Source organism: Cnephaeus nilssonii (assembly GCF_951640355.1).
Source record: "Cnephaeus nilssonii genome assembly, chromosome: 18".
NCBI classification, from domain to species: Eukaryota; Metazoa; Chordata; class Mammalia; order Chiroptera; family Vespertilionidae; genus Cnephaeus; species Cnephaeus nilssonii.
This window is the reverse complement of record NC_137089.1, coordinates 35,842,141-35,868,073: the sequence shown is the minus strand read 5'-3', so window position 1 is coordinate 35,868,073 and position 25,933 is coordinate 35,842,141. Positions and strand designations below refer to the sequence as shown.

General features: G+C 39.7%; 1 protein-coding gene across 2 annotated transcripts in view; it reads left to right on the top strand.

The window, feature by feature from the left end:
- PDE7A (phosphodiesterase 7A) overlaps positions 1-25,933 on the top strand; it is a gene marked incomplete at its 3' end in the record, with an annotated part of 93,701 nt that overhangs the window by 51,290 nt on the left and 16,478 nt on the right. Inside the window, exons 4-7 of one of the 2 annotated variants that reach the window (XM_079795860.1) lie at positions 11,667-11,818; positions 13,805-13,868; positions 21,616-21,711; positions 24,220-24,320. In XM_079795860.1, coding sequence (XP_079651986.1) covers positions 11,667-11,818; positions 13,805-13,868; positions 21,616-21,711; positions 24,220-24,320 — 413 coding nt within the window. The remainder of the gene's footprint in view (positions 1-11,666; positions 11,819-13,804; positions 13,869-21,615; positions 21,712-24,219; positions 24,321-25,933) is intronic. The other variant, XM_079795861.1, reaches the window with a different exon arrangement.

Sequence of the window (25,933 nt, the reverse complement as noted above, 5' to 3'; positions counted from 1 at the left end):
GGGGAAAAAATAAATAACCATAAAACTAAAATTTTATCCACAAACTCTCGAGGATAAGAGAAAAAGGATACACTTTACCACTTAGGTAAGAATAACAGAATCTTGATACTAAAACCTGACAAGAATAAGACAACAGAAAATTACAGCCATTATCACTCACAGATATAGATGAAACATCCTAGATAACATGTTATTAAATTAAGTGCAATTCATAGGAAGAATAATATATTTTGACTCAATTTATATTTTTCCAAAAATGTAAGATTGTTTTAACATTCAAAAATCAGTCATTGTAATTCATCACGTTAATAGAATAAAGGAGAAACGCCATGGATAGACTATATACACCACAAAAGCATTTGATAAAATTCAACAGGCACTTCTTGACAAAGTTTTGAGCAAGCTAGGAATACAAAAAAACTAATTTAATCTGAAAAGGGTTTTTTACAGGACCTACAGCCTTTCTCAAATGTCTGCTTTCACTCAACCCTATAGAGATAACCAGGCAACTTCCTCATTTTCCTTTCCTCCTTTTGAGTAGGTTGGCTGACTAAGTGGGCAGGACTGGATTAAGAGCTCCCAACATTCTGGCACATATTTTTCTATGTTCAATTGGCCATATACCTGGTGTCTTGAAATATAATATTTGAGCTTAAATCTATTAGACTTGATGAAATGAATTCCATATTAACTTTTTGTCAAAACTTACCTTGTTTGCTCTAAATTTATAGGTTCCTAAACTTATGTCATTCTTTCAGTTACATGTTATTTTGAGCTTACTTATATAATAACTAGAGGCCCGGTGCACGAATTCGTGCACGGGTGGGGTCCCTCAGCCTGGCCGGCGATCAGGGTCGATGGAGGGGGGGCTGCTGGGGGGAGGGACCACGGAAGGTTGGCCCCAGCAACAAGCTAACCAATGGCTGATTGTGCAAGGAATCGGGCTCCCTCCTCCCTCCTGTCTGGGTCCAGGGTGTGGGTGAATCAGATTTGGAGCTGTAAAGGTCCCCAGCAGCAAGCTAAGGCATGGCTGATTCCACCTGGAATCAGGCTCCCTCTTCCCTCCTGTCTGAGTCCGGGGTGTGGGTGAACCAGATTCGGGGCTCTCAGGGCCCCAGCAGCAAGCTAACCAACGGCAAATTCTGCGAGGAATCGGGCTTCCTCCTCCCTCCTGTCTGGGTCTTGGGTGCGGGTGAACTAGATTCAGGGCTGTCAGGGCCCCAGCAGCAAGGTCTGGGTCAGTGTGCCTCATAGCTACTGGCCAGTCGTTCAGTCGAAATGGTCGCTTAGGCTTTTATATATATACCGCATTTTCCGGCGTATAAGACGACTGGGCATATAGAAGATTTTCCTGGGTTAAAAAGTCACCTTATACGCCAGAAAATACTGTAGATAAGTACTTATAGTTTTCTATATAATATAAGCCTAATATGCTAAGTGTCCGGTCGTCTGCTTGTCTGTTCTACCAATCAAAGTGTGATATGCTAATGATATGCTAAGGTCTCTCAACTGCTTGCTATGACGTGCACTGACCACCAGGGGGCAGACAGTCAACCGGTTGACCAGTTGCTATGATGTGCACTGACCACCAGGGGGCAGACGCTCTGACCGGTAGGTTAACTTGCTGCTGGGGTCTGGCCAATAGGGACTGAGCGAGACAGGCTGGACACGCCCTGAAGCCCTCCTGCAGCCACTCCCCAGCTGGCCAACCTCCCATGTCCTTCCCTGGCCCTGATCGTGCACTGGTGGGGTACCTCAGCCTGGCCTGCACCCTCTCGCAAGCTGGGACCCCTCAGGGGAGCACACTGACTCTCAGGTAGTTCCATCTATAATAATAAAAGCGTAATATGCTAATTAGACCAGACAGCCTTCTGGATGAAGCCAGGGCTACGAGGGAAGCCTGGGTCCTGGGTGCCAGAGGGAAGCCAGTGCCAGCAGCCACGGGAAGGAAGGCCTACTCTTGCATGAATTTCGTGTATCGGGCCTTTAGGCTATATAATAAAAGCCTAAGCAACCATTACGGTGGAACGACCGGTCACTATGATGTGCGCTGACCACCAAGGGGCAGACGCTCAACGTAGGAGCTGCCCCCTTGTGGTCAGTACACTCCCACAGGGTGAGCGCCACTCAGCCAGAAGCCAGGCTCACGGCTGGGGAGCACAGCAGCGCGCTGAGCAGTAAGGAGTGAGCAGGTGGACAGTAAGGAGTGAGGGATGTCCAACTGCCGGCTTAGGCCCGATCCCATGGCAGATGGACATCCCGCAAGGGGTCCTGGGCTGTGAGAGGGCACAGGCTTGGCTGAGGGACACATACACACACACATACACACATATCCAGTGCACGAATTTCGTGCACCAGGCCTCTAGTTAAATATAAAAGAATTATTATAATTCTAGTCCACGTGTACACTTACAAAATCTGGTATGTTGTTTTGAAAGATTCTGGCATGATTATTAAATAGTAATGGCAGCTACTAACTTGACAGTTACTTCTGTTCATGGAATTCACCCAAGCTCATTGACGTCATAGACTGACTGGAAGGCCTAGTCTCTCTGCCAATGTCAAACAATACATGGAATATATTTCTTTACAGTTGTTTTTTTTTTCATTCCACACAAGTGCATTTATTTTTCATTTTCTATTTCTCCTGGCACATGGTAATGTTCCATTCCAAGTAAATATATTTTGCCCATTATCTGGAGCTTTTTATTCATTTTAGCACTTTATTCCACCCCATACTAGGGCAGCAAGAGAATTTTTCAGGATATATACATTGTGGCCTAAAAACTCTAAACTTTAGGCTTTTTTCTTATTCATCTTTTTGTCCTGTTCTCTGGCTCAGAGATTTAATATTTTTGCTGCATCAAATTGACCAGAACTGCTTATCTTCTATCAGATTTTATAGGATCCCATTTGTATTTCTCTAAGTGTAATCTGTATTAACTTAACCAAATTCAGCCTTTCTGTTGAATCGAATGTTTCATATTGTTTTATTATAATGTCCCACTATGAAAACATACAGAACTTTCCCTAAATTTTTCTTGATCTTCATGTGTGTTTGATTTTGGGTTGTTTCCTGTCTTCCTAACAGGGCTGTGTTAGATGTGGATACTCATTTCATGTTTGTTTATATGATCAGAAAGAACATCTGTTTCTATGTGTATTTTGGGCTTAAAAGCTTATGTCATGCTGACTTTATTGTCTTAGATTATTATCTCAGTCTTTAATATATAGTAATTCTCACACAAGGGTGCATCCTATTCTACTCGGAAACTTTCACTGCTTCTCACTTTGAGCATACAAGTTGTTGCTTGCCATTTCCCTTTGCCTTGACTTTCTTTGTTACCGTGTTTTCTTATCTTTCCTGCTGTACTGCCTGGTCCTCGCTTCCCTATTTACAAGCATATTAAGTGGCTTGTCTGTCGTTTGTAATTTTGTCTCCCCTTCAAATGTGAGCATGCCAGCCTCTACTTATAACTGTGGCATTGTAGACTAAGGTCATATTTTAAAATTTTAGTTTGTTCCCAATCATTCGTCTTGAAATCATATCTGGTTGTTTCAAAAACAACCTTTCTGAAATAGATTGTGGAGATATAACAGGAAACAATAATCCTATGTCCTCTTCCTCTGCCTTTTTCACCACAAGTGTTCCTGCCTCCTTCCTATAACACTTTCCTCACCAAGTGGTGCTTGTAGAGACGAGACAAACACTGCTGTATTGTGCCCCATGTGTGTGTTTTTAAAAATGTACCTCGTTTCCAGGTGACTGTGAGATGCCTGTATCGAAAACCACTGTTTTTTATCTCCTGGGTATCTTCTTTAACTTCATAGCACAAATTAGAAAAGGATATGGACTGGACCTTAATTGTAATACAATTTAATGGTAGTTTAATCCTGTTTTGGAGAATTGGGGAAATTGGAGATTTAACTTTAGGCTTTATTTTGTATGTTACCCATTAGGCCTTGTGTACTTTCTTTTCCTCCTTTCTTTCTCAGCTCACTAATAAGGGGCTATGTTCAATACCTGAGTTTAAGCATAAGAGGGACCCAATATAATGCATAACCCATAACTGAAGAGTGGAAATGCCCAATCCATAACATAATAAGACTAATCTTTTTAAAGGGTTTTATATTTTAAAAAGAAAAAAAAAAGATTTTATATTGACTGTTTTATCAAATCCTGTCAAAATGAACAATGAATTCTGCAAACTAAGGTTATTAGAATTGCTAAGGGAAAGAATATTGGTTATAGGGTTTATTCTCATGTTAACATTGATCTAGTTTTAGATTGTGAATAAGTCATTTCTTTGATTTATAATAAAGCTTGGATTGTCTGTATATTCATTTTAAAGAAATAAGATTATGCGTATTTGAAATCTTCAAATGTGTACATTTATTTCTTGTAATATGTAAAATATGCAGTGGTCTTTGGGTTGAAGTTATGCTGTCATGAAGAATAAATCTGGCTTTGTTAAATAATGTGAAGTTATGTGTTTAAAAATATTTGAACCTGAAATTAATATGTCAATTACACCTCAATAAAAACATTTGATATCTATAATAACTATAGCATTAAAGTTAAGTGTTTATTTTTTGACCCCAAAGACATATTACATATATTATCTCATTTAATTTTTACAACAGTCCTGTGAGGCTTATAGTGAGGACACTGAGGATCAGAAACTTTAAATAACTTTCCCAGTGTCACAAAACAAGTCAAAATGGCAGAGCTGGGGTTCAAACTCAGGTGTATGACTCCAAAGCCCATGTCTGTATCCACTCTGCTGTGCTGCCTGTCCATTTCAGCATGTGCTACTCTAGTGCAAGCCATTGCTCTAAGCACCTAGCTTCCCCCACCCCCACCTCCATTTACTCGTACGTGCTAAATGTAAAAACTCTTCCAAGAAAACTTATAGGTAGAGGTGAATGTACTTACTCCGTATTAACAATAGGCTTTCAGATATGGCTCCTGTTCTTTTTGAGGAAAATTAAAGAAAGGGGAGGTTAGAATATAGAAGGTCTTCAAATTTTTTTATTCAATTATTATTCAACATGACCTTGCCCTAGACTAGAGTTAAAAACCTTACAGCACTGTATTTTTTTAAAACATTTTAAATAATCTGCAAGGGTAATTCATGATTATATGCATCTAAATTATTTTTATGGTTTTAAGGTGGCAGATACAGTGACTCAGTGGCTCCCTCTTGTGGTGTATTAAAGCAAGTAGTAGTCGAGTCTCAAGAACCAAAGGTTTTTCTTGTTAAAACCCTCTTTTGTCTAATAAGTAAATATCAGTGACATTTCCTGCCATGCCATTTGGATGATAGAGAAAAGAGTCTCTGGGAGGACTACTGCCAAGACGTGTTGATTCCCAGCCCCTTTGTTTCCTTAACCTGTACTTCTTGTCCACTCTAACATGAGGGAAAAGCAAGAGAAAAGCATTGCTTCTGACTGTGTCTGCTATCCCACATTTCATTTCATTTCCTTCTTATTTATTTATTTATTTATTTATGGCTTAGCGAAGCTAAGACTGGGTGACTGGAAGTAATTCCCATGATCATTAAGTAACACCACTCATTTAGTATTGGTGGAGGCTGCTTATGATTAGTTTGTTCACGGTCACATAGTGAGGTAATGTGGTATTTTAGACGAGAATCAGCAGAGCCAACAGCTCTTTAATAGTAACTTGATTAATTCATGGAGCCTGTTGGCTTTCTAAGCTGGATTGGAATGTGGGTAACCATGTAAACTAGAACAAGCCTGGGACTTAAATAGTCCTAGCCTGGCAAAAGCTGGACTTTAGACAACTTTTATCTATTGGTGTATATGCTGTGAAATAAATAATGGCGTATCGCATGTTACAGCATGAGCTCTTGAGAATATCGGTAATAGATAGGGTCAGATTTTGTGTATTATGGTCAGAGGGTGAGGTTTTTAGTAATTATCTAAATGAAAGCACTAGTTAATGGTATAGTTACCATTTTCTGTTCCCAGTTCCCTCTTTTATATATCCCTAATTATTCAACTCGGAACTTTCTCTGTAGTGGCCTCTACTTGCTTGTTTCAATATAAGAATTTTATTTTTAATCATCATAAGGAGTGTGTGCATATGTGTGAGTGTGTGTAGAGGGAAAGAATTTGGGGCAGGAGAGACCAAACCTGAAGAAACTAAAAATTTCCATCTTAAATGAGCTTATCACACTTCATCCTTGATTTATAGTTGATTCCTTTCCTTAGATCATATTTTGGAAGCTCATCTAGAACAGTTCTCTCTAATTTTCTTTTACAAAACTTAGTCTCCAGTTTGGCATTGTGGTTTAGAAGTCATTGACATGTGCTCCTATGTGCTTGTTCTGCTGAGGGTTTATTTTAAGGGAATCAATCAGAATGTGCTCAAAGATTTAGTTATAAGAATGTCTAACATGAGGGGAAATTGTTTTTCTTTTTTAAAACAATTTCAGAATTGTTTGTAAGAAGAATGAAGGTTAGAAACAGCCTAACAGCAAGAATTATGTAAAGGGACCCACCCTGAAGTACAAAGTTAACTATTTCATGTCCACACTTGGCCTATGATCTGGGCTGAGGGGAGAGGCAGGTGCAGCCCCCCTGGGCCCCATTTAGAGAAATAGCAGCCGCATGTTTGTCTGTCTCTTTGGCAGAGAAGACAGCCATTTGGGTAGTGAAGCTTGGAGGACATCTCTGCTCTCCTAAGTCTTCACTATTTGCGTTTAGAACTTGGTGTAAAGGGTTAGTTTAGGAAAATTCAGCCCATTCAATAATAACTCTTTAAAACAAAGAAACTGGCACATCAGATAGATAATTAAGCAAAACTGTGTAAGAGAGCAGCAGAACTTAACAGTGACTGAAAAGCACTTCACAGGAAAAGGTTGCCATCAAACTGATGACAATTGTGACCAAATTTTCTACCGCTCACTTAAAAACTAAAGGAAGCAATAACTTCATTGTAATGAACAACTTCAAGAATTCAGAGAAAAAGATAATAAGACAACAAAAATATTTGAAACATGTACATTCAGAATCAGGAAATAGAAGGAGCAATTGTTTCAGTATAGCTCAGACATGAGGGTATTTGGTAGGAATACCCGGTGGAGTAAGCACTAAAGACAATGAGCAGAGCACACAGAAATGGGAAAACAAAAGCAACAAATCGTTTTAAAAGATTTGGAGAGAACATCCATGAGATAGCAGACAGGCAAAGGTGTTTCAAGATAACAGTTTAGAGTCTCTGAATAATAAGCTAAAACAGTGGAACCAAATAAATATTTAGAGATAATTCAAGAAAACTTTTTAGGAATAACACTTAAATTTACACATTGAAGAAGCACACTGTGTACTGTGGGATAATGACCTAGAATAGGTAACGTGAGGTCTATCCTAGCAAAGACATTGGACTTGAAAGATGCAGAGAGGAGCTGTGGGTGGCCCTGCACAAAGACCAAGTCACTTAGGAGGGAAAGTGATAGGCCTGCCTCCAATTTTGCATCTCAATACAAGACAATGAACCAATACCTTCAAATAAACTCAAGGGAGAAAAAGGAGAACCATGAATTTTATATTGAATATTTATACTCAGTCTGTTCTGCCAGTACAAAGACTACCAAGAAAAGCTTTGAGCATTCAAGAACATATTGTTTATGAGACATGTTGTTTTCATGAGCCCTTCTTGAGGAAACTAGGAAAGGATGAACCTAACCAAACAAAAGATAACTGGGGAAGCCACAGTAAAAGGATTTGAATATTGAATGTATTTAGTTCTGGAGCTGAACCTAAAATTAAAGTGGGCTTTAGAGTAGAAGAAAACAAAAGTGCTCTGATAACTAACATTGGAAGAGGAAGAGGGAAGAAGATGATAAGGTGATTTCCTCACATCGAAGGATGATATCTAAAGCTGTTAAATAAGTAGTAGAACTGTACCCTTATTTAACAAAATGAAGGTATTTTTGAAAATTGTAACATAGCAGTGCCCTTCAGTAGAGGACTGGTTGATTAGATTATGGTTCATCCATTTGATAGGATACTTTATAGTCTTAGAAAAAGAGGAAGGCATTCCGGGAAATGGCTCCAAGATAAATTAAAAAGCAAGGCGCAGACAGGTTGTATACTATGCTATCATTTATGTAAAAGTAGTAGAAAAATAGTATATAATGATGTTGCCATATGTCTGATCAAAAAACTCAGGATACACAAGAAACTTTAAAAAAAAGATTATCATTTTAGGGGAGGGCTTACAGTCAGTTGGATGGGGAACCTGATAAGAGTGAGGTTTTTGACTGTGTTCTTTTCTTCCTTCCTCTTCCCTTATTTTTTGAAACATGTGAATTATATATTCAAAAATTAGATTGGTGAAAAAAATCAAATATGCCTCCCTCTCCCCTGGGTTCCGGTCCTATGTTAAGCCTTAGGCAGTGCTTTGTGGTGGTTTTAATTGCCAGGTCTCATGGGATTTTCGGTTCTTTGCAGAACGTAATATTGTCAGGGACAGGCTCCTCAGGCCCCGTGGGTGAAGAAAACCCTTCCCTGGATGATTTGCGGTTTCACCTGGACAGTTCTCTGCCCTTCCTTAGGTTGTCTCTGAAGTAATCACTAATTGTTCGGGCGCTTCTGTCATTAAGTGAAAGTCTGTTTATCCTGTTGTGTAGCCTGTTTTTTTTTAGTTAGTCTTGCTGCCCCTTGAGTTAGTGTCTGATATTCATTCTCAACTTAATATGGTCAAAACAGAACTCTGGATAATTAGTCCCAACCTCAGGGCTCTGTGAAACAGGAAAAAGACATGAGTTATGGTTAGTTTTTTTCAGTAAAGGAAAATGAAACATCTGGAAGTTGTGACTTGTCAGAAGTCACCCCAAAAATAGGCTACAGCAGGGGGAGGATACAACTATGACCTTGCGGGAAGAGTCCCAACTTCCCGACAATGCCAGCCAGCTGTCTTAACCTCAGACACGTGAATCCTGCCATGTTGATACGGGGACTTCACATGGTGGATTGAGTGGTTGGGGTTTTCCCCTCAAATGAGGCTCATTCATTGTTTTGGATCTTACGCAATTATCCTCTCAAAGAGATTCTCAAATTTACTTGAAGATGTATTAGTTTGGACCAATCATTTGAAAGCAGTGATTCTACTGTTAGTGTATATCCGCATGCACACATAATGTGATGTAATTGCTAATGATAAAATTGTTATCTTTTGTGTGTAAGATAAATTGAAGGGATGCTCATGACCTTGAACTCTTTTAGGTTACTTTTCCATAATGAATAGAATATGTGTCTTCTGCAACATTTTGTAAAACTGTAAAGTACCTTATAATTCAGGGATGGTGGTGCTGGTATTGTATTAATTAGATCTAGTCTGCTCCCCACATGTTCATTTCCTTCCTCTCTGACCCTTCCAGGTAGGGTCACATTAAAGACACGCATTTCATACATCCTCTTTTTCCTCTCTGCTTCTTTTTTGCACATACTTTCATCTAAATAAGGATAATTTTGAATGATGGTGTTCATAGGATTTTTATAATAAACAGTTAACAAACAATATAAACAGACAGGTCTTTGTTTTAAAATCCAGTTGTCATCCTGAATTAGCTGTGTGACCTTGGGCGGATTACTTAATCTCTCTTGGATTTAGTGCTCTTGTGTGTAAAGTGGAAGATAATAATATTTTGAGATTGTTGAGAGCTAAATGAGATGCTCTTTGTAAAGCACTTGGAACATGGCTTTCTCTGAACTTGGTCTGCCCTCATTTCCTCAAAGGTGCTACTTCTAGTTCAAACATAATCACTTGATATTAATAGTTTTACATTTTGGTTCCGGTCCTCTTAATATAAGTTACATTGTTAAAGATCAAAATTTAACTCTACTACTGTTCTAGATTCTTTGGATTTTAGACTCACTGGAATAAAAAATAAGGGAAATGAACCACAGAACAGTGTGCATTATTTTATTTCTGGCTTATGTGAGTGGACGGAATGTTTCAAACACAGTATGCGTTTATTCCACATTTATTCAGTATAGTTCACATATACCTACTTGGCACTATTATTTAGCTTCATAATACAGAGATGAAAACAATAGTTTGTGCCTGTATTGGAGGTCGTGGTTTGTCAAAGGAGACAGGTCAGTAAGCAATTACAGTACGATCCCTGGAGTACTCTGACAGGTGTGTGCACAGGGAACTTGGGGACCCCGGAGGAGGTGCTTCCCCTCTCTCTCAGTGCGTGTGGAGGTGGAAGTTCAGGTGAGCTTCCCAGGGAAGGTGACACCCGAGTCAGATCTGGAGCAAGCCAGACCTGGGCCCTGGACCCTTTTCTTCCAGGCTGAGGAGATGGAGTTCATTTTAAGATAATTGGGAGCCAGTGAATACTTTTATTTAGAGCAACGTGAACAGATTTGGAGCTTAGGATAATACCTAGAAGCATAACTGTAAGTAGTGACGTCAGCACCGATTTTATCATCATCTACATTGCCACTGTTTATTTAGTACTTCCTGTAGGTGACTTGTGTACACGTTATGTCATTTAATCCAGCACTCTTTGAGTTCGATACTATCGCCATATTTTGTAGATAAGAAAACACAGGGTAATAGAGGAGTTAGTGACTGGACACACAAGAAGAGAATATATTTGATTACCTGACTTTCCACCTGGTGATTCTAAGTTCATGGAAGTTAAGATGAGAGATTATGATTTGCTTATCCTTACTCTTCATTTTCATGTGTTTTATATTGTGAACATTTCACTCAATTTAGAATTTAAAAATAACATATATTCCCTACAAGATAGCTTTTAGGCCCTGGCTCAGTAGCTCCGTTGGTTAGAATGTTGTCCCCATAAGCCAAGGTTGTGAATTTGATCCCTGGTCAGGGCACATACAGGAATCAACCAATGAATGCATAAATAAGTGGGACAGCAAATCCATCTCTCTCTCTGTCTGTCTCCCTCTCTCTCTCACTAATCAGTAAATTTTTTTTAAATGTAAAAAAAATAGAGCTTTTAACACAAGTCTGTTATTTAATCTATTACTCAAAGTTTGGTTTATTGTGAAATGGCTGCTGGACTTACCAACAGAGAACATGTCATCTCCAGGTGGAACCCCGGCTTTTCCGGGTTTCCTCTCACAGAACGTTTATCCCTGTGCTTTCGAACTCTCTCACGGGGTGTGAACTGCTTACTCTCCATTCCCTTTCCTGTTCCTCTGACGGAAAGATTTAAAATGATACCTCCTTGGGATTTGAGATGTTTTAGTTGTGTCATTGTTAAAGTCTCCGATATACTAGTAACTTGGGACCCGGCTTCTTAGTATGAAGCATAGTTTCAAACTAGGTTTTGTGTTTCTGTTCCATGTGTATTTAGTATTTTGAGGCAATAGAGTGAGAAATGATAATTCTTGAAAGTTAAAAAAAAAAAGCTGATTATTAATGGAGTCTCGCTCCTCATTATTAACTTTCTAAATGCTGTCAAAATTGGCCATTTACCCCTCATTTTTAGTTCTTTAATAGGAATACAAAGGAAGTACCTCTTCTCTCCTAGAAGTGTGGCATAATGGCTAACATTTTAAATCTATATTTGTATATAGCTAGAAAAGAGGTATTATAAGATAGTACATGCACAGTTTTGACTTGCTGTACTCACCTTTTACTTCTTTTATTTCAGCTCAATCTGAAATTGAAGTTTCAGTGTCTGCAAGGAATATCAGAAGGTTACTAAGTTTCCAGCGGTATCTTAGATCATCACGTTTTTTTCGTGGTACTACTGTTTCAAACTCTCTAAACATTTTAGATGATGATTATAATGGACAAGCCAAGGTGTGTATAGCTTTTTCAAGAAACATTACCCTTTTGATAAGTTTAATGAAGCCTTCTTTTCCCATCTGATACTGATTTATAGAGCCTTTTTTTGTATGTGAAAATCAGTTGAGCCCATTTTTCAGGTTTTTCCTTTAGAGCAGTTGTTCATTCATTTTATGATTAGGTATTACAGAGCAAGGGAAATTTCTGAACTAAATAAATGAAAATGCTTTTTATTTATTATAACATTAACAAGTAGAGGAATAGAACATTAATCTATAAGATCACAATATTCTTATCCCTGGGGAGAATATTATGCATTATCTGACCTAATTCCTATATTCAATAGATAAGTGAACTATGGCCTAAGGAGCAAAAGGGACTTATTTGAGCTCTGATTACAGGTAAATCAGCACAGAAAGTTAGTCTCGTGACTTCCAGTCAGATGATTTTCGTAGTCTCTTGCATCAGTGGATTATTTTGAGGATTTAGATGTTTCTTAATTAAACCCAGTGATTTTGAGCATTATTTTCTTTTTTTTTTTTTTTTTTTTTTTAAATATATTTTATTGATTTTTTACAGAGAGGAAGAGAGAGGGATAGAGAGTTAGAAACATCGATGAGAGAGAAACATCGATCAGCTGCCTCTTGCACACCCCCGACTGGGGATGTGCCCGCAACCAAGGTACATGCCCTTGACCGGAATCGAACCTGGGACCTTTCAGTCCGCAGGCCGACGCTCTATCCACTGAGCCAAACCGGTTTCGGCGAGCATTATTTTCTTTACATGTTTTAAAAGAAATGTCTTAATGAAGGTGGAAGTTAGATGAACTTTTTTTTTTAACAAATGAGTATTTTTAATAATCTTATGTTTCTCTATTTTTAGAAATATATATATATATATGTATTGTAAGTTTGTGTAGATAGGGCTGGAGTACCTTTACGATAACATTAAAGTGAAAAAACTTGCTTCACTGGTAAAAGAAATCAATGGAAAATGTTCATGCTTTCTTTAAACTTTAAAAAGTTCACAAGGTCTTTTTAGAATGAGAATGTTGATCTGTGTATGATTGGTTGTTGGTACTATCATAATCTATATTAGTGGTGTCTTAGTATTGCTTATGTTGATCTATTTATAAATGTATACAACAATGAACTTTTGGAAACAAAATCAATTTTTTTCTTAAAAATAAAGTTCGCAGAACTTTCAAGTTACAAATATATCGTGTAAAAATAGAATCTACTTGGTTTTTAAAGTCATTGTGGTATTTACTTGTTTGACTGAAATACACATCAATCTGAAATTAATGTAGTAAATGCTATTGTTTTATAAGGATATTTAAAGAATATAAATAAATACCCATAATTGGGAGTGTTTTCTAAAAAAAAGAATAACAATTTAAGCATAGCATAGTATAGATGTCAGGTGCCCAGGTTCCAGATCAGGCCACCTGATTTAAGACCCCAGCTCTAGTATTCTTAGCTGAGCAAGTTAGTTACTTTTTGCTTGTTTCCCCTTCTATAAATGAGGATTGAAAACAGTACCTACTTGATAGTGTTGGTGTGAATAGTAAGAGTAGTAAAGTACTTTAACAGTACCTGGAATATAGTAAGTACTCAGTTACTATAATTTAGTTTTACTAGATTTTTAAAATCTAGTTTCTAGACCATGCAACATATGAACCACACTTCTGTGATGTTAAATTATGTTAGAATTCTTGAAAGTTTGTAGCAGAATAGAATAAGTTTAAAAAAAAAAACACTAACCTTACTTATACATTTATTCATTGGAAAACAATAATATTTGGTTTTTCAAATAGAGTTTATCTCTTTATACATTTTTTGGAGCCAATTGGAAAGGTAATGATTAAAAGGATAATGATATATAGCATTTCTTAGAGTAAATCAATCACTTTCCATTTTCATTAACTTTTCTATGAACCATCTACTAAAGATAGTGTTATTGAAATTAAATTACAGTAGGAATGTTTGGTTTTCATTTCAGTGTATGCTGGGAAAAGTTGGAAATTGGAATTTTGATATCTTTCTATTTGATAGACTAACAAATGGTAAGTGGAGAATTTGACTTCCTCGAATCAATGTGTTCTCTGGCTGCTGCGTTGCTGGTACAGCCTCTGGCGGGTCGTAGCTTCCTCTGACTTAGGAGCCTCTGCTGGCAGGGGGTGGGGGGGCATCATTTTGTCTCTTCTTTATGTCTGATTGATAAGCCTAGAGCCAGTCTCGTACATTGAGCTTTTGATTATCACTCTTAGCAGTAACCAAAAGATCAATCCCCATCACTTGGCCGTCCCTCGTAAGGCTGCTGTTACTAATAACCCCCAGTGAATGCTCTCTCCTGTTCCTGATGTTTCTTTTGGGTTGTGGCCATTTACAATGACGCCTTATGACACTGTGTTCCAGCTCGGATAGTGCAGATGTGGGTAGATTCCGGCCTTCCGGGGAGAGTCCTTCCCTCTAGCTCCGTGGCCCTCGCGCTTTCCTCTCTCTGCGCACTGGGAAGACGCACTGGGAAGACGGGTGCTGTGCTCCCCGCCTTGGCCGGCTGGGGAAGAGCCGCAGCTTCCTAGGGGGCGTGTCCGAATCTGCAGTGTGTGAGTGGTTTAAAAAAACAGGTGATTCTGCTCTGTTCACGCACACCCCCTGATTTTTTGTTAGTGGGGCTGGGGGGAAGGGGGGGGGAGGGCATCACGCTTCCTTATTCTCTTTGGGGATCAGTTTTTACTTAGGGAAAATTTTTGGCATAAAAAATGGGTGCTACATGCAGTTCAACTAGACTTTGTCCCTTATGTCTAAATGTCTTTTAAATACATACATACATACATACATACATACATACATACATACATACATATATCAGCGTGGAGAGCACACTGAGGGAGGCCAGTCCTGGCTGCTCAGAAGGAAATGTGCTCTGAAAGCACCCTCCCTTTTTTAAAAAAATATATATTTTTTTGTATTGATTTTAGAGAGGAAGGAATAGGGAGAGAGTGTGAGAGACTGATAGAAACATCCACAATGAGAGAGAATCATGGATCGGCTGCCTGCTGCATGTCCCCCACTAGGGATCGAGCCCACAGCCCCGGCATGTGCCCTTGACTGGAATCGAACCTGGGGCCTTTCAATACACAGGCCGATGCTCTATCCACTGAGCCGAACCTGCTAGGACAACACCGTCCTTTTTTATTTCCCTTTGGAATGAAGCTCCTTTCGTGAGGAAGCCAAATATGGGAAAAGGACAAGCAAATACAGCTTTTTTCATCTTGAGGGGCAGTGTGGGTCTAGCTTTTAGGATGGATACATCCTTCCCTCTGAGTGAAAATACCTTGGTAATCACTGTTTGTCTAGTGACTTAAGGTTGGGAAATTGGCAGAATTGTAAACAGTGAAGTTTGCCTAATCTGCAAAGCCTCCCTCCGCTGCCCGTTTGTTCTGCCCCTTTTCTGTTTCTCTCCGGCCTCTCCTCGGCCCTTGGTGACTCTCTGGAGCTCCTCTCCCTGCCCCAGGTGGGCTGCGCACACAGGAAGGCTCACACCCTTTACACAGCAGCCCTCCCTTCCAGCCTCTGTGAAAACACAGGTAGTGAGTACCAGGTGGTCGGCTTCTAGGCCCAGAGAACGCCCCTTTCCTCACTCAGCACGAGTCTTACTTATCTCAGGATAATGTGGAAAAGCAGTGCCACACTTAAGACCTTCACGGTGTAGCCTCATAAAACTCTGTATGTCTAACAGTTCAGAGCCTATGATTAGTCTACTGGACATTTGCCACTCATTGAAATGTCTCTAAATTGCATTTTTTTCACAGTGCTAGTCAGGGGGCTTGGTGATGAACAAGTGTAGGGTGGCAGAAGTAAAAGCCCACGGGGCCACATTAGCCAGTTAGCACTGTGCTCTCCGTGTAATCTCCTCAGTCCTTTTGTGGAGAAGAGGGCTGAATGGTTTCTTCTTAGGGTTGATTGTTAGGCGTTAGTAGAAACCGCTGATGGTTAGCTACCCACCTATGATTTTACAGATGTGATGTATATATTCATTCATTCATTCATTTCGTAAACTACAGCTACCCAAATGTTACAGGAATTCTATACGTGAAGAGAGATACTTGGGAAACAAATCAGAGGAAATTCCTTTACTTGCATTACTTAATTAGCACTGCTTTCCTTTCAAAACTGCTCATCCAGCCCTGTCCGGTTTGCTCAGTGGATAGAGCATTGGCCTGCGGTCTGAAGGGTCCCAGGTTCGATTCCAGACAAGGATATGTAATCCTTGGTTGCAGACACATCCCCAGTAGGGGGTGTGCAGGAGGCAGCTGATCAATGTTTCTAACTCTCTATCGCTCTCCCTTCCTCTCTGTAAAAAAATCAATAAAATATATATATATATTTTTAAAAACTGCTCATCCTGAATTCTGGATGACATATGTACATGGTTTCCAAGTGTATAGTTTTCCCTTCTTGCGTTTGATCCCGTGCTTGCTGTATTTCTTACTTTGGTAATTTCCAAATGCTATTGTAAGGAAGGCAGGGAGAAGGCAAACTCAGTGATTCGCCAAGATACATGGTCCGCGGCAAGGAGGAAAGTAGTTATTGCTGGTAAGATACCTCTGATGTTCCTTCCATGGGAATGAGTGTGAGGTGATATGAGATGACAAGATATGCCTTGTCACCCCTGAAGGCGACCTGGCGCGTGAGGACCCAGTCACCAGGCCTGTGTCCTGGAGGTAGCCCAACCCTGTTGGCTCCCATCTTAGTCACATTCTGAAAGCTGTCAGGGCCACTGTATCGCAGTTCTGTCCTTGGATATATTTTTATGAGGGTAGCTTTTTTATCATTACAATTTTTTTCCAACAACGTGTTAATTTCCATTTTCATATAATTCCTTCTGTGCCTGTTTCTTATTCAACACATCATCTAAGCATCGCTTGTTTTAAAATGTTTCATTGACTTGTGTTCTTATCCACTGGTATTAAAATTGTCCATTAGTGTCTTATAAACTGAAAATGGGGGGGGAAATGCTACATGCAGCTTTTCAGTTCAATGTGGGTGGCATGGTCTAATGTGGGTGGCATGCTCTAATCTGACTGGTTCTTGTCAGATTCTTGGAAAGTTCTTGGTTCAAGACGTTACATGTGTTGCTGTCTGCAGTGTGTCCAGATTGCAGATGAGGGTATTTTACCATTAGATTGCAGCTTTCCTGAAACTTACTCTAGATCCTAGAAATTGGTCATTTGTTTTATTAGGTTAGGAAAACGATTTTGGGAGAACCCTATCAAAACCTAAATTTACAGAATGTATATACATTTTTTATATTGAGGTTATAATTGACATATAACATATTAGCTTTAAGTGTACAGTGTAATGATATGATATATATATATATATATATATATATATATATATATATATATATATAAATAATCACCACAGTATGTCTAGTTAACATCTGTCACCACTTCGTTATAAATTTTTCTTGTGACAAGAACTTTTAAGATCTATTCTCTTAGCAACTTTCAAATATGCAGTACAGTATCATTAACTATAGTCACCACGCTGTGTATTACATCCCAAGACTTATTTATATTTTACAACTGGAAATTTTTACCTTTTGACCCTTTCACCCATTTTGTCCATACCCAGCCCTGCCTCTGACATGCACAATCTGTTCTATCTGTGCGCTCAGCTTTGGGTTTTGTTTTTAGGTTCCATGTATAAGTGAGATTATACTGCATTTGTCTTTCTCTGACTTATTTCACTTAGCATGCTCTCAACGTCCATCCATTTTGTTGCAAATGGCAAGATTTTATTTATTGACTAGAGGCCCAGTGCACAGATTCATGCACCTGTGTTGTCTCTCAGCCTGGCCTGCGGGGATTGGGCCAAAACCCGCTCTCTGACATCCCCCAAGGGGTCCCAGTTTGTGAGAGGGCACAAGCCAGGCCGAGGGACCCCACTGGTGCACGATCAGGGCCGGGGAGGGACCAAAGGAAGGGCTCCAGGGTGTGTCCGGCCCATCTCGCCCAGTCCTGGTCAGCCGGACCCCAGCAGCAAGCTAACCTACCAGTCAGAGTGTCTGCCCCCTGCTGGTCAGTGTGTGTCATAGTGACTGGTCAACCGGTCGGAGGGACAGTTAGTATATTAGGCTTTTATATATATTTATTTTATGTATATACATATACATATATATATATATAGATAGATTGTTTGATTGAATTTATTGGGGGGCATTGGTTAATAAAATTATATAGGTTCCAGGTGTACAGTTTTATACATCTGTATATTGTGTGTTCACCACCCCAAGTCAAGTCTCCTTCCATCACATTTATCCCCCCTTTATCCTCTTCAACTTTCCTCCACCCCCCTTGCCCTCTGGTAATCACCATACAATGTTGTCTGTGAGGTCATTTTTGGGGTGTTTTGTTTTGTTTTTGCTTAATTCCTTCACCTTTTTCACCCAACCCCTCTCCCCTCTGACAGCTGTCTGTCTGTCCTCTGTATCTGTGGGTCTGTTTCTATTTTGTTTGTTAGTTTATTTTGTACATTAGATTCCACATATGAATGAAGTCACATGGTACTTGTCTTTGACTGGCTTATTTCACTTAGCATAATACTCTTCAGGTCCATCCATGCTATCGCAAAAGGTAAGATTTCCCTTTTTTAACAACCAAGTAGTATTTCATTGTATTAATGTACCACAGCTCTTTTATCTACTCATCTACTGATGGGCAGTAGGGCTGCTTCCAAATCTTGGCCATTGTAAATACACAGCAGTGAATATAAGGTACATATATCTTTTGAATCCTTATTTTAGGTTTCTTCAGATATATTGTCAGAAAGTAGAATTGCTGGGTCATAAGGCAGCTCCATTTTTAATTCTTTTTTCTCCATACTACTTTCCACAGTGGCTGCAGAGTCTGCATTCCCACCAGCAGTGCAGGAGGGTTCCCTTTTCTCCACATCCTCTTCAACACTTGTTGTTGGCATATAGATCAATGGAACAGAATAGAGACCCAGAAAATAAACCCACACCTTTACGGTCAATTAATATTTGACAGAGGAAGCAAGAACATACAGTGGGGTAAAGACAGTCTATTCAATAAATAGTGTTGGAAAAATTGGACAGATAATGTGCAAAAAAATGAAACCTGACCACCTTCTTACACCATGCACGAGAATAAATGGATTAAAGACTTAAATGTTAGACTCTAAACCAAAAAAATCCTAGAAGAAAACATGGGCAGTAAAATCTCGGACATTTCTCTTAGCAATATTTTTTTCTATCTCCTCGGGCAAGGGAAACAAAAGAAAAATAAAGGGACTACATCAAACTAAAAAGTTTTTGCACAGCAAAGGAAATCATCAACAAAATGAAAAGACAGTCCACTGAATGGGAGAACATATTCACCAATGATACACCTGAAAAGGACTTAATATCCAAAATTTATTAAGAACTTATAAAACTCAACACCAAAAAAATAATCTAATTTTTAAAAATGGACAAAGGACCTGAATAGACACTTCTCCAAAGAGGACATACAGATGGCCAATAGACATGGAAAGATGCTCAATGTCACTAATCATCAGAGAAATGCAAATTAAAACCACAATGAAATACCACCTCAAACCTGTCACAATGGCTATCAACATTAAATCAAGATTTCCTTCTTTTTATGGCTAAATATCATTCCTTCTTTCATATTACTTTAATAAAATTCTACACACACATATATCATATTTTCTTTATCCATTCTTCTAGCTATAGATACTTAGGTTGCTTCCTAAGTATTGGCTATTGCAAATAATGCCACAGTGAACATTGAGGTGCCTATAACTTTTTTAATTTAGTGTTTTGGATTTCTTCATATAAACAACCAGAAGTGGGATTGCTGAATCATATGGTAGTTCTGTTTTTAATTTTTTGGGACACCTCTGTACAGTTTTTCATGATGTCTGCACCAATTTACATTCCCACAAACAGTGCCCAAGGGTTCACCTTTTCCACATTCTCATCAACACTTATTTCTTGCCTTTTTTATAATCCCCATTTTTACTGGTGTGAGGTGATATTGTCGTTTTGATTTGCATTTAGTTGATGATTAGTGATGTCAAGCATCTTTTCATGTGTCAACCATCTATATGTCAGATGGAAAAATGTTCAGATCATCTGACCATTTTTTAATTGGATAGTTTGTTTGAATATACATTCTAAAATATCTATGAATGTACCAAACAAAAAATTGGCTGTTACAACGGCAGTAGCAGAAATATAGCTCACTTTTTCTCAAATACTTCCAAACCACATAGGCTCATGTTTGTACCAGTAGTGTTATCAGGATTTGAATGCATTTTAACGTTTAATTTCATAAAAATAAAAGATTTGAAATAGTTTTTTCCCCCTTTTGAAGGTGATATGCCAGGTAGTTTTGAAAAAGAATCTCTTTTGGGCTGCCACATTATTTACAATGTTGCCAATGCAAATATTCTTCCAATTAATTAACTTTTTTCCTCAGCCATGAGCTTCTGTTGACAATTGGTTAGGCAGTTTTAGATAATGAATTTAACCCAGTAGTTCTTTATAATCCTTCATAAATATTACTAAAATTTTTCAATGTGGGGCTAGTTATGTCTTTTATTCATTTTTTTGTAAGAATCATAGATTTTTTTTTTTAGAGAATACTAGAATGGTGTCTGTTGTTGTTTTTGTCCGAATGTTGGCAGTAATTATGAGCTTATACTCCTTTTAAAACACAGTCTAATTGTTAATATAGCATATCAGTCCTATAGAGGAAATCTTCAAAACATTGAGAAATATAATGGAAGGTATAAAAAATGGAGAGAGAGTTGAATCTTGGAAGGAAAAACTAAACATTATAAAAATGGCAGTTTTTCCAAATTTTATTTCTGCACTTGGTATGGCTCCAGTTGTCAGTGACAAAGGAGTGAGTTGAGGATGAAGATAACCCCGTTGCGTATGACAACACTCCCAGCAAACTCGCTGTGGAGGGGCAGAGGGAGACAACTGGAGAGGCCAAAGATAAGAGAATAGAGCATGTCTGAGTGCCCATCATACCGGGCAGTAGGAGAAGGGGAGGAGGGGGGGATGTTTTGATTCAGTGGAACTGGGAATCGGGGAGGGGGGACATGGTAGATGTATGTGATGGACCAACGAAAGTTCCTGAGAAGCTATGGAGAGGTGGAGGTGTTATTGGCTTTTGAAAGAAAGGGAAATTTGAGGGCTTGTATTTTTTCTGTGAAGTATGAGGCTTTTGAGGATGAGGGGGTGAATAGGATGTGGTTATGTCAGTAGTTTGGGAAAAGTAGAGAAAGCTTGAAAATAGGCATTTTGAAAAGTGAAAAAACCATTTCACTAGAAAAACATAAGCTTGCTAGCTATAGTGTTGTCTGTGAATGTTTAGCTATAGATTTCTGTCTAGTGTTGTTAGAATAAACAGCCTCCCCCTAACCAGGTGCAGCCAAGGCCGCTTGCTCTGGGACATCCCTGTTCAGCTAAAGCAAGCGGTTGAGGGGACGTGTAGGAAGTGGTTAAGTGCAGCCATGTTTAGGTGCTTTGGGAAGTTGACTTTAACTTACCTTTTTAGGTAAGTGATTGTGCAAAATGAAACAACAAAAAAGTTTTTTCTTAGAATGGAAAAAAAGATGTGATATTTGAAGTTCATAACTGGTCTAAGCATTTGTAAATTTTAGACAAAAAGGAATTAGTACTATATGTTGAGTATTCAAAACCTATATGCAATTATGTTAGCTACTAATATCTCCTTTCTCTTTTTTTTGTTTTTGTTTTTTTAGGAAATAGTCTAGTAAGTTTAACCTGTCATTTATTTAGTCTTCATGGATTAATTGAGTACTTCCATTTAGATATGGTGAAACTTCGTAGATTTTTAGGTAAGTGATTCTAATTTATTTCCAGTAGTAATAAGATGTATACAAGAACTTTTAAAAATTTGGTATTAAGTAACTATTGCTCTAAAACAAACCGCTCCAAATTTAGTGGCTTAAAACAACATGCATTATTGAGCTCCCGGGTCTGTGGGCTGTGCACGCTGCTTCCGCTCCTGCTGCTCTCTGAGCGCTGGGGCTGACCTGGCACAGCTCTGCATGGTCTCGTATTAAGTTAAAAGAACGCAGAGGACTTTAGCACCATAATAGATTCACATTAAGAACAAAAAAGAAAGTAATCTTTATTTTAAAACTAGAGGCCCGATGCATGAAATTCGTGCACTGGGGGTGGGGAGAGTCCCTCAGCCTGGCCTGCACCCTCTCACAGTCCAGGACCCTTCTGGGGATGTCTGACTGCCGTCTTAGGCCCGGTCCCCATGGAGGCGGGAGAGGCTCCTGCCACCGCCACCACTGCTGCACTTGCCAGCCGTGAGCCCGGCTCCTGGCTGAATGGCACACTGACCACCAGGGGGCAGCTCCTGTGTTGAGCATCTGCCCCCTGGTGGTCAGTGCACATCAGAATGACTGGTTGTTCTGCCATTCAGTCAATTTGCATCTTAGGGTTTTGTTATATAGGATAGGATAAGCTGAGTTTGTTCAAAGAGTGGTGTCCAGTTCCCAAGAGAGAGCTGGTGACCCAGACCCCTGGAGTCCTGGGTTCTGTGCTGGCGGCCGGGTCAGGGCAGGTGGAAATGGACGGCACCTGGGGGTGGGAGCGGCGGAGCCTCAGAGCCCAGGGTCGGGGCCTGGGGAAGAATTGGGACTACTTTGCAGTCAGGTCTACATCGGCCACGGTTTCCTGACGAAGATGCCACGTTTCTAAGTGTTTGAAGGGTAAAACTTTAAAAGATGGGGTACATTGCACTTAGGTCTCTTATTTTGACAGTAAACTTGAAAGATTATTTGGAATATGTTTAAACATGCAGGGTGGCGATTACCTAAGACTGCTCTGCTAAGGGGAAAGTTGAAGCTTTTCACCAAATAAAGAAACATGTTAGGAACAAATTGGTAGCATAGCATGAGGATTCTTTTTTTTTTTTTTTTTAAAGGAAGAAGACAATGTTTTCTTTCCTCTAAGTACCAAACTAAGATAAATTTATTACCTAGCATTTTTGAGAAACTTTTTTTTTTTTTTGAGAAACTTTTAAAAAATACATTTTTATTGATTTCAGAGAGTGAGGGAGAAGGAGAGAGAGAAAAAAACATCAATGATGGGAGAGAATCATTGATGAGCTGCCTCCTGCATGCCCTCTACTGGGGATTGAGCTGGAAACACGGGCGTGTGACCTTGACCGGAATCGAACCCGGGATCCTTCAGTCTGCAGGCTGATGCTCTGTCCACTGACCCATACCAGCCAGGGCTTGAGAAACTTTTAATGCACATTTATTTATAAATTGTATGCCTGTGATACTGTACTAGTGTATTATATAAATTATAAAACACATACAAAAATAGATGTTACAAGAGTATTTAAAAGGCTATTTTAAACAACGGGATCAAAGTACATACAGAATTCCAAGTCTTTTTCCTGCTCACGGACGGATTGCAATCGCCACCTTGGGGCTGGCGTGTTCCTCAGAGACCACTAGGTTTTAGCATGTCTTGCTATTGGCCCCCACCCCCACCCTCGTGCAGGTTTGCTGGCGCCATGGATAGCTCTCCGCTAATCCTGGTCCACCTTTTCGTTATAGCATAGCAGACACAGAGGGAGAAAGAAAGGATTAGCAGCAGGTCCATCCCTACAAACTGGAAAACAAATTCCAGACCCAAACCCACCGCGTGATGGAGCCCCCACAGGATCACTTTCTAGACCCCAGTGTTTACACTGTTTCAGTCATTAAGATTTTTGTTCACTGATGAATTTCTAGTACCACTTAGAACAGTATCTGGCACAAGATTTGTTGAATGGTACTGTTTTTACTAAACTGATTCTTTTAGTCTCTCATTCACATTTTAAAAGAGAAAGTATTTTATAATTTTGACATGAATACTTTCTCATTTAAGTTTCTAACAAGCCTGGCCAGTGTGGCTCAGTGGTTGAGCATTAGCCCATGAACTAAGAGGTCACCAGTTTGATTCCAGGTCAGTCAGGGCACATGACCGGGTTGCGGGCTCGATTCCCAGTAGGCAGTGTGCAGGAGGCAGCCGGTTGATGGATGATTGTCTCTCATCATTGATGTTTCTATCTCTCCCTCCTCTCCCTTTCTCTCTCTCAAAATCAATGAAAACATATTTTTTAAAAGTTTCAAACAAGTTATGAGTCAAAATGGTATTGATTCTTTAGGTATCCATGTGAGTATGGGTGATTATCATCTCTCTCTGAACCTGAACAGTTAACTGATAGCCACCTGGAAAGTGTCAGTGGGGACCTGTGATTATCACAGTTTTTTTACTTGTCCATGCCTCCCATTTTCAATTAAATGAGGGGGGGTGCGCTTTTTCCTTTGTTGCAGTTATGATTCAAGAAGATTACCACAGCCAGAACCCGTACCACAACGCCGTCCACGCTGCCGACGTCACTCAGGCCATGCACTGTTACCTACGAGAACCCAAGGTGAGAGGCTGACATTGACAGCCGGTGAAAATCCTAAGAATGTTTCTTATCTCAAATACTTTTCCCTAAGCTAGTGATTTGGCTCAGAATCAGAAGTTTCCTTCACAAGAATGAGATCTAGCGGGATCAAGTTTCCAAAAAACGGCTGTATTTGTAAGCGCAGCTACTGGAGACTTTGGGGGGTTGCTGAGAGAGCAGCTGGAGGAGGCCCAGCGAGGGCCAGATCCCCATCCCCGGGGCTGTCCGGACATCGGCCAGTCCGGCTCAGTGAGGGAGTAGGGAGCTGGCTGCTGTGTGAACACAAACCAGACGAAAAAGAGGGACGCCTCGCGGCTCAGGAGCTGCTTCAGTGCTCCTCAGGGGGCGGGGCAAACACTCCTGGGGAGGGACAGGGGTGGGGTGGTAGGGTCACTTAGAATGAAAACGAATGGGACCTGGTGTCCAGTGCGTTTGGGAAGCAGCGCAGGGAGAGGAGCCATGAAGGCTGCTTGGGCAGGCGGGTGGAAGCTGGAGGCCTTGTGAGAGAATGCAGGAGAAGGAGCGTGTTTGGGGGCGTGGCGGGTAGAGATGGTGACTTCCGGTTTGAATCTGGAGACAAATGTATTTGTACAATATCCAAATGGGTGTCTGATAGACAGGTGGGTAAGAGTCCAACATATAGGAGAGAAATCAAACTTAGAGTTTACTTTCCCTCACAGAACTTTTAAAGTTTTTGTCTTTTCATGTTTCTCGTGTTAATGATTCACTCTTTAATCTACCTGAGATTGTTTGATGTCATGTGTAATCATACATGAATTTTTCTTGTTTAGTTCTGGATTATTGGATTCTCCCAGGATAGTACATATCGATTCTTCTGCCACTTCCCCTCTGTTTTAGTTACCATAAGAATATAATATTTGCACATTGCTTAATTATTTGTTGGTAAGATAGCCTCGGCCGTGCCCACACGTTCTGGGTTGGGAGGGGGGGTTGGTCTGTGTGCAGGGTGCGCAGAGAGTGTGCCTTCGTTCCTCTTGATTAGTGAGCCATGCTTTAAAAATCTGTACTTTTTATTTTTTTATTTTATTTTAAAATATATTTTATTGATTTTTTTATAGAGCGGAAGGGAGAGGGATAGAGAGCTAGAAACATCAATGAGAGAGAAACATCAATCAGCTGCCTCCTGCACACCCCCCACTGGGGTTGTGCCCACAACCAATGTACGTGCCCTTGACCGGAATCGATCCTGGGACCCTTCTGTCCGCAGGCTGACGCTCTATCCACTGAGCCAAACCGGTTTTGGCAAAAAAAAATCTGTATTTTTTAAAAGCTGTCACAAATCCTGAAGAGGAAGTAATTTTCTTCAACAACTCCTCCCCATTCTTTGAACTTCTCCACATACCAATTATAAGCAGTACAAAAATAAATAATAAATATTCTCGGCCTTCAAACAGCTTACAGTTTTCCAGGGGATTCAAACCCTTAAATGTTGAGTTTTAGTTTTCTTTTTCAGACTGAGATGAACTTGACACAAGGGATGGAAAAAGATTCATTCTGGCATAGAAAGAAAATATTAAAATTGGAATCAAATTTTATCTCAAAGTTTTTCCATTTTCATCTTTATCATGTGTAAT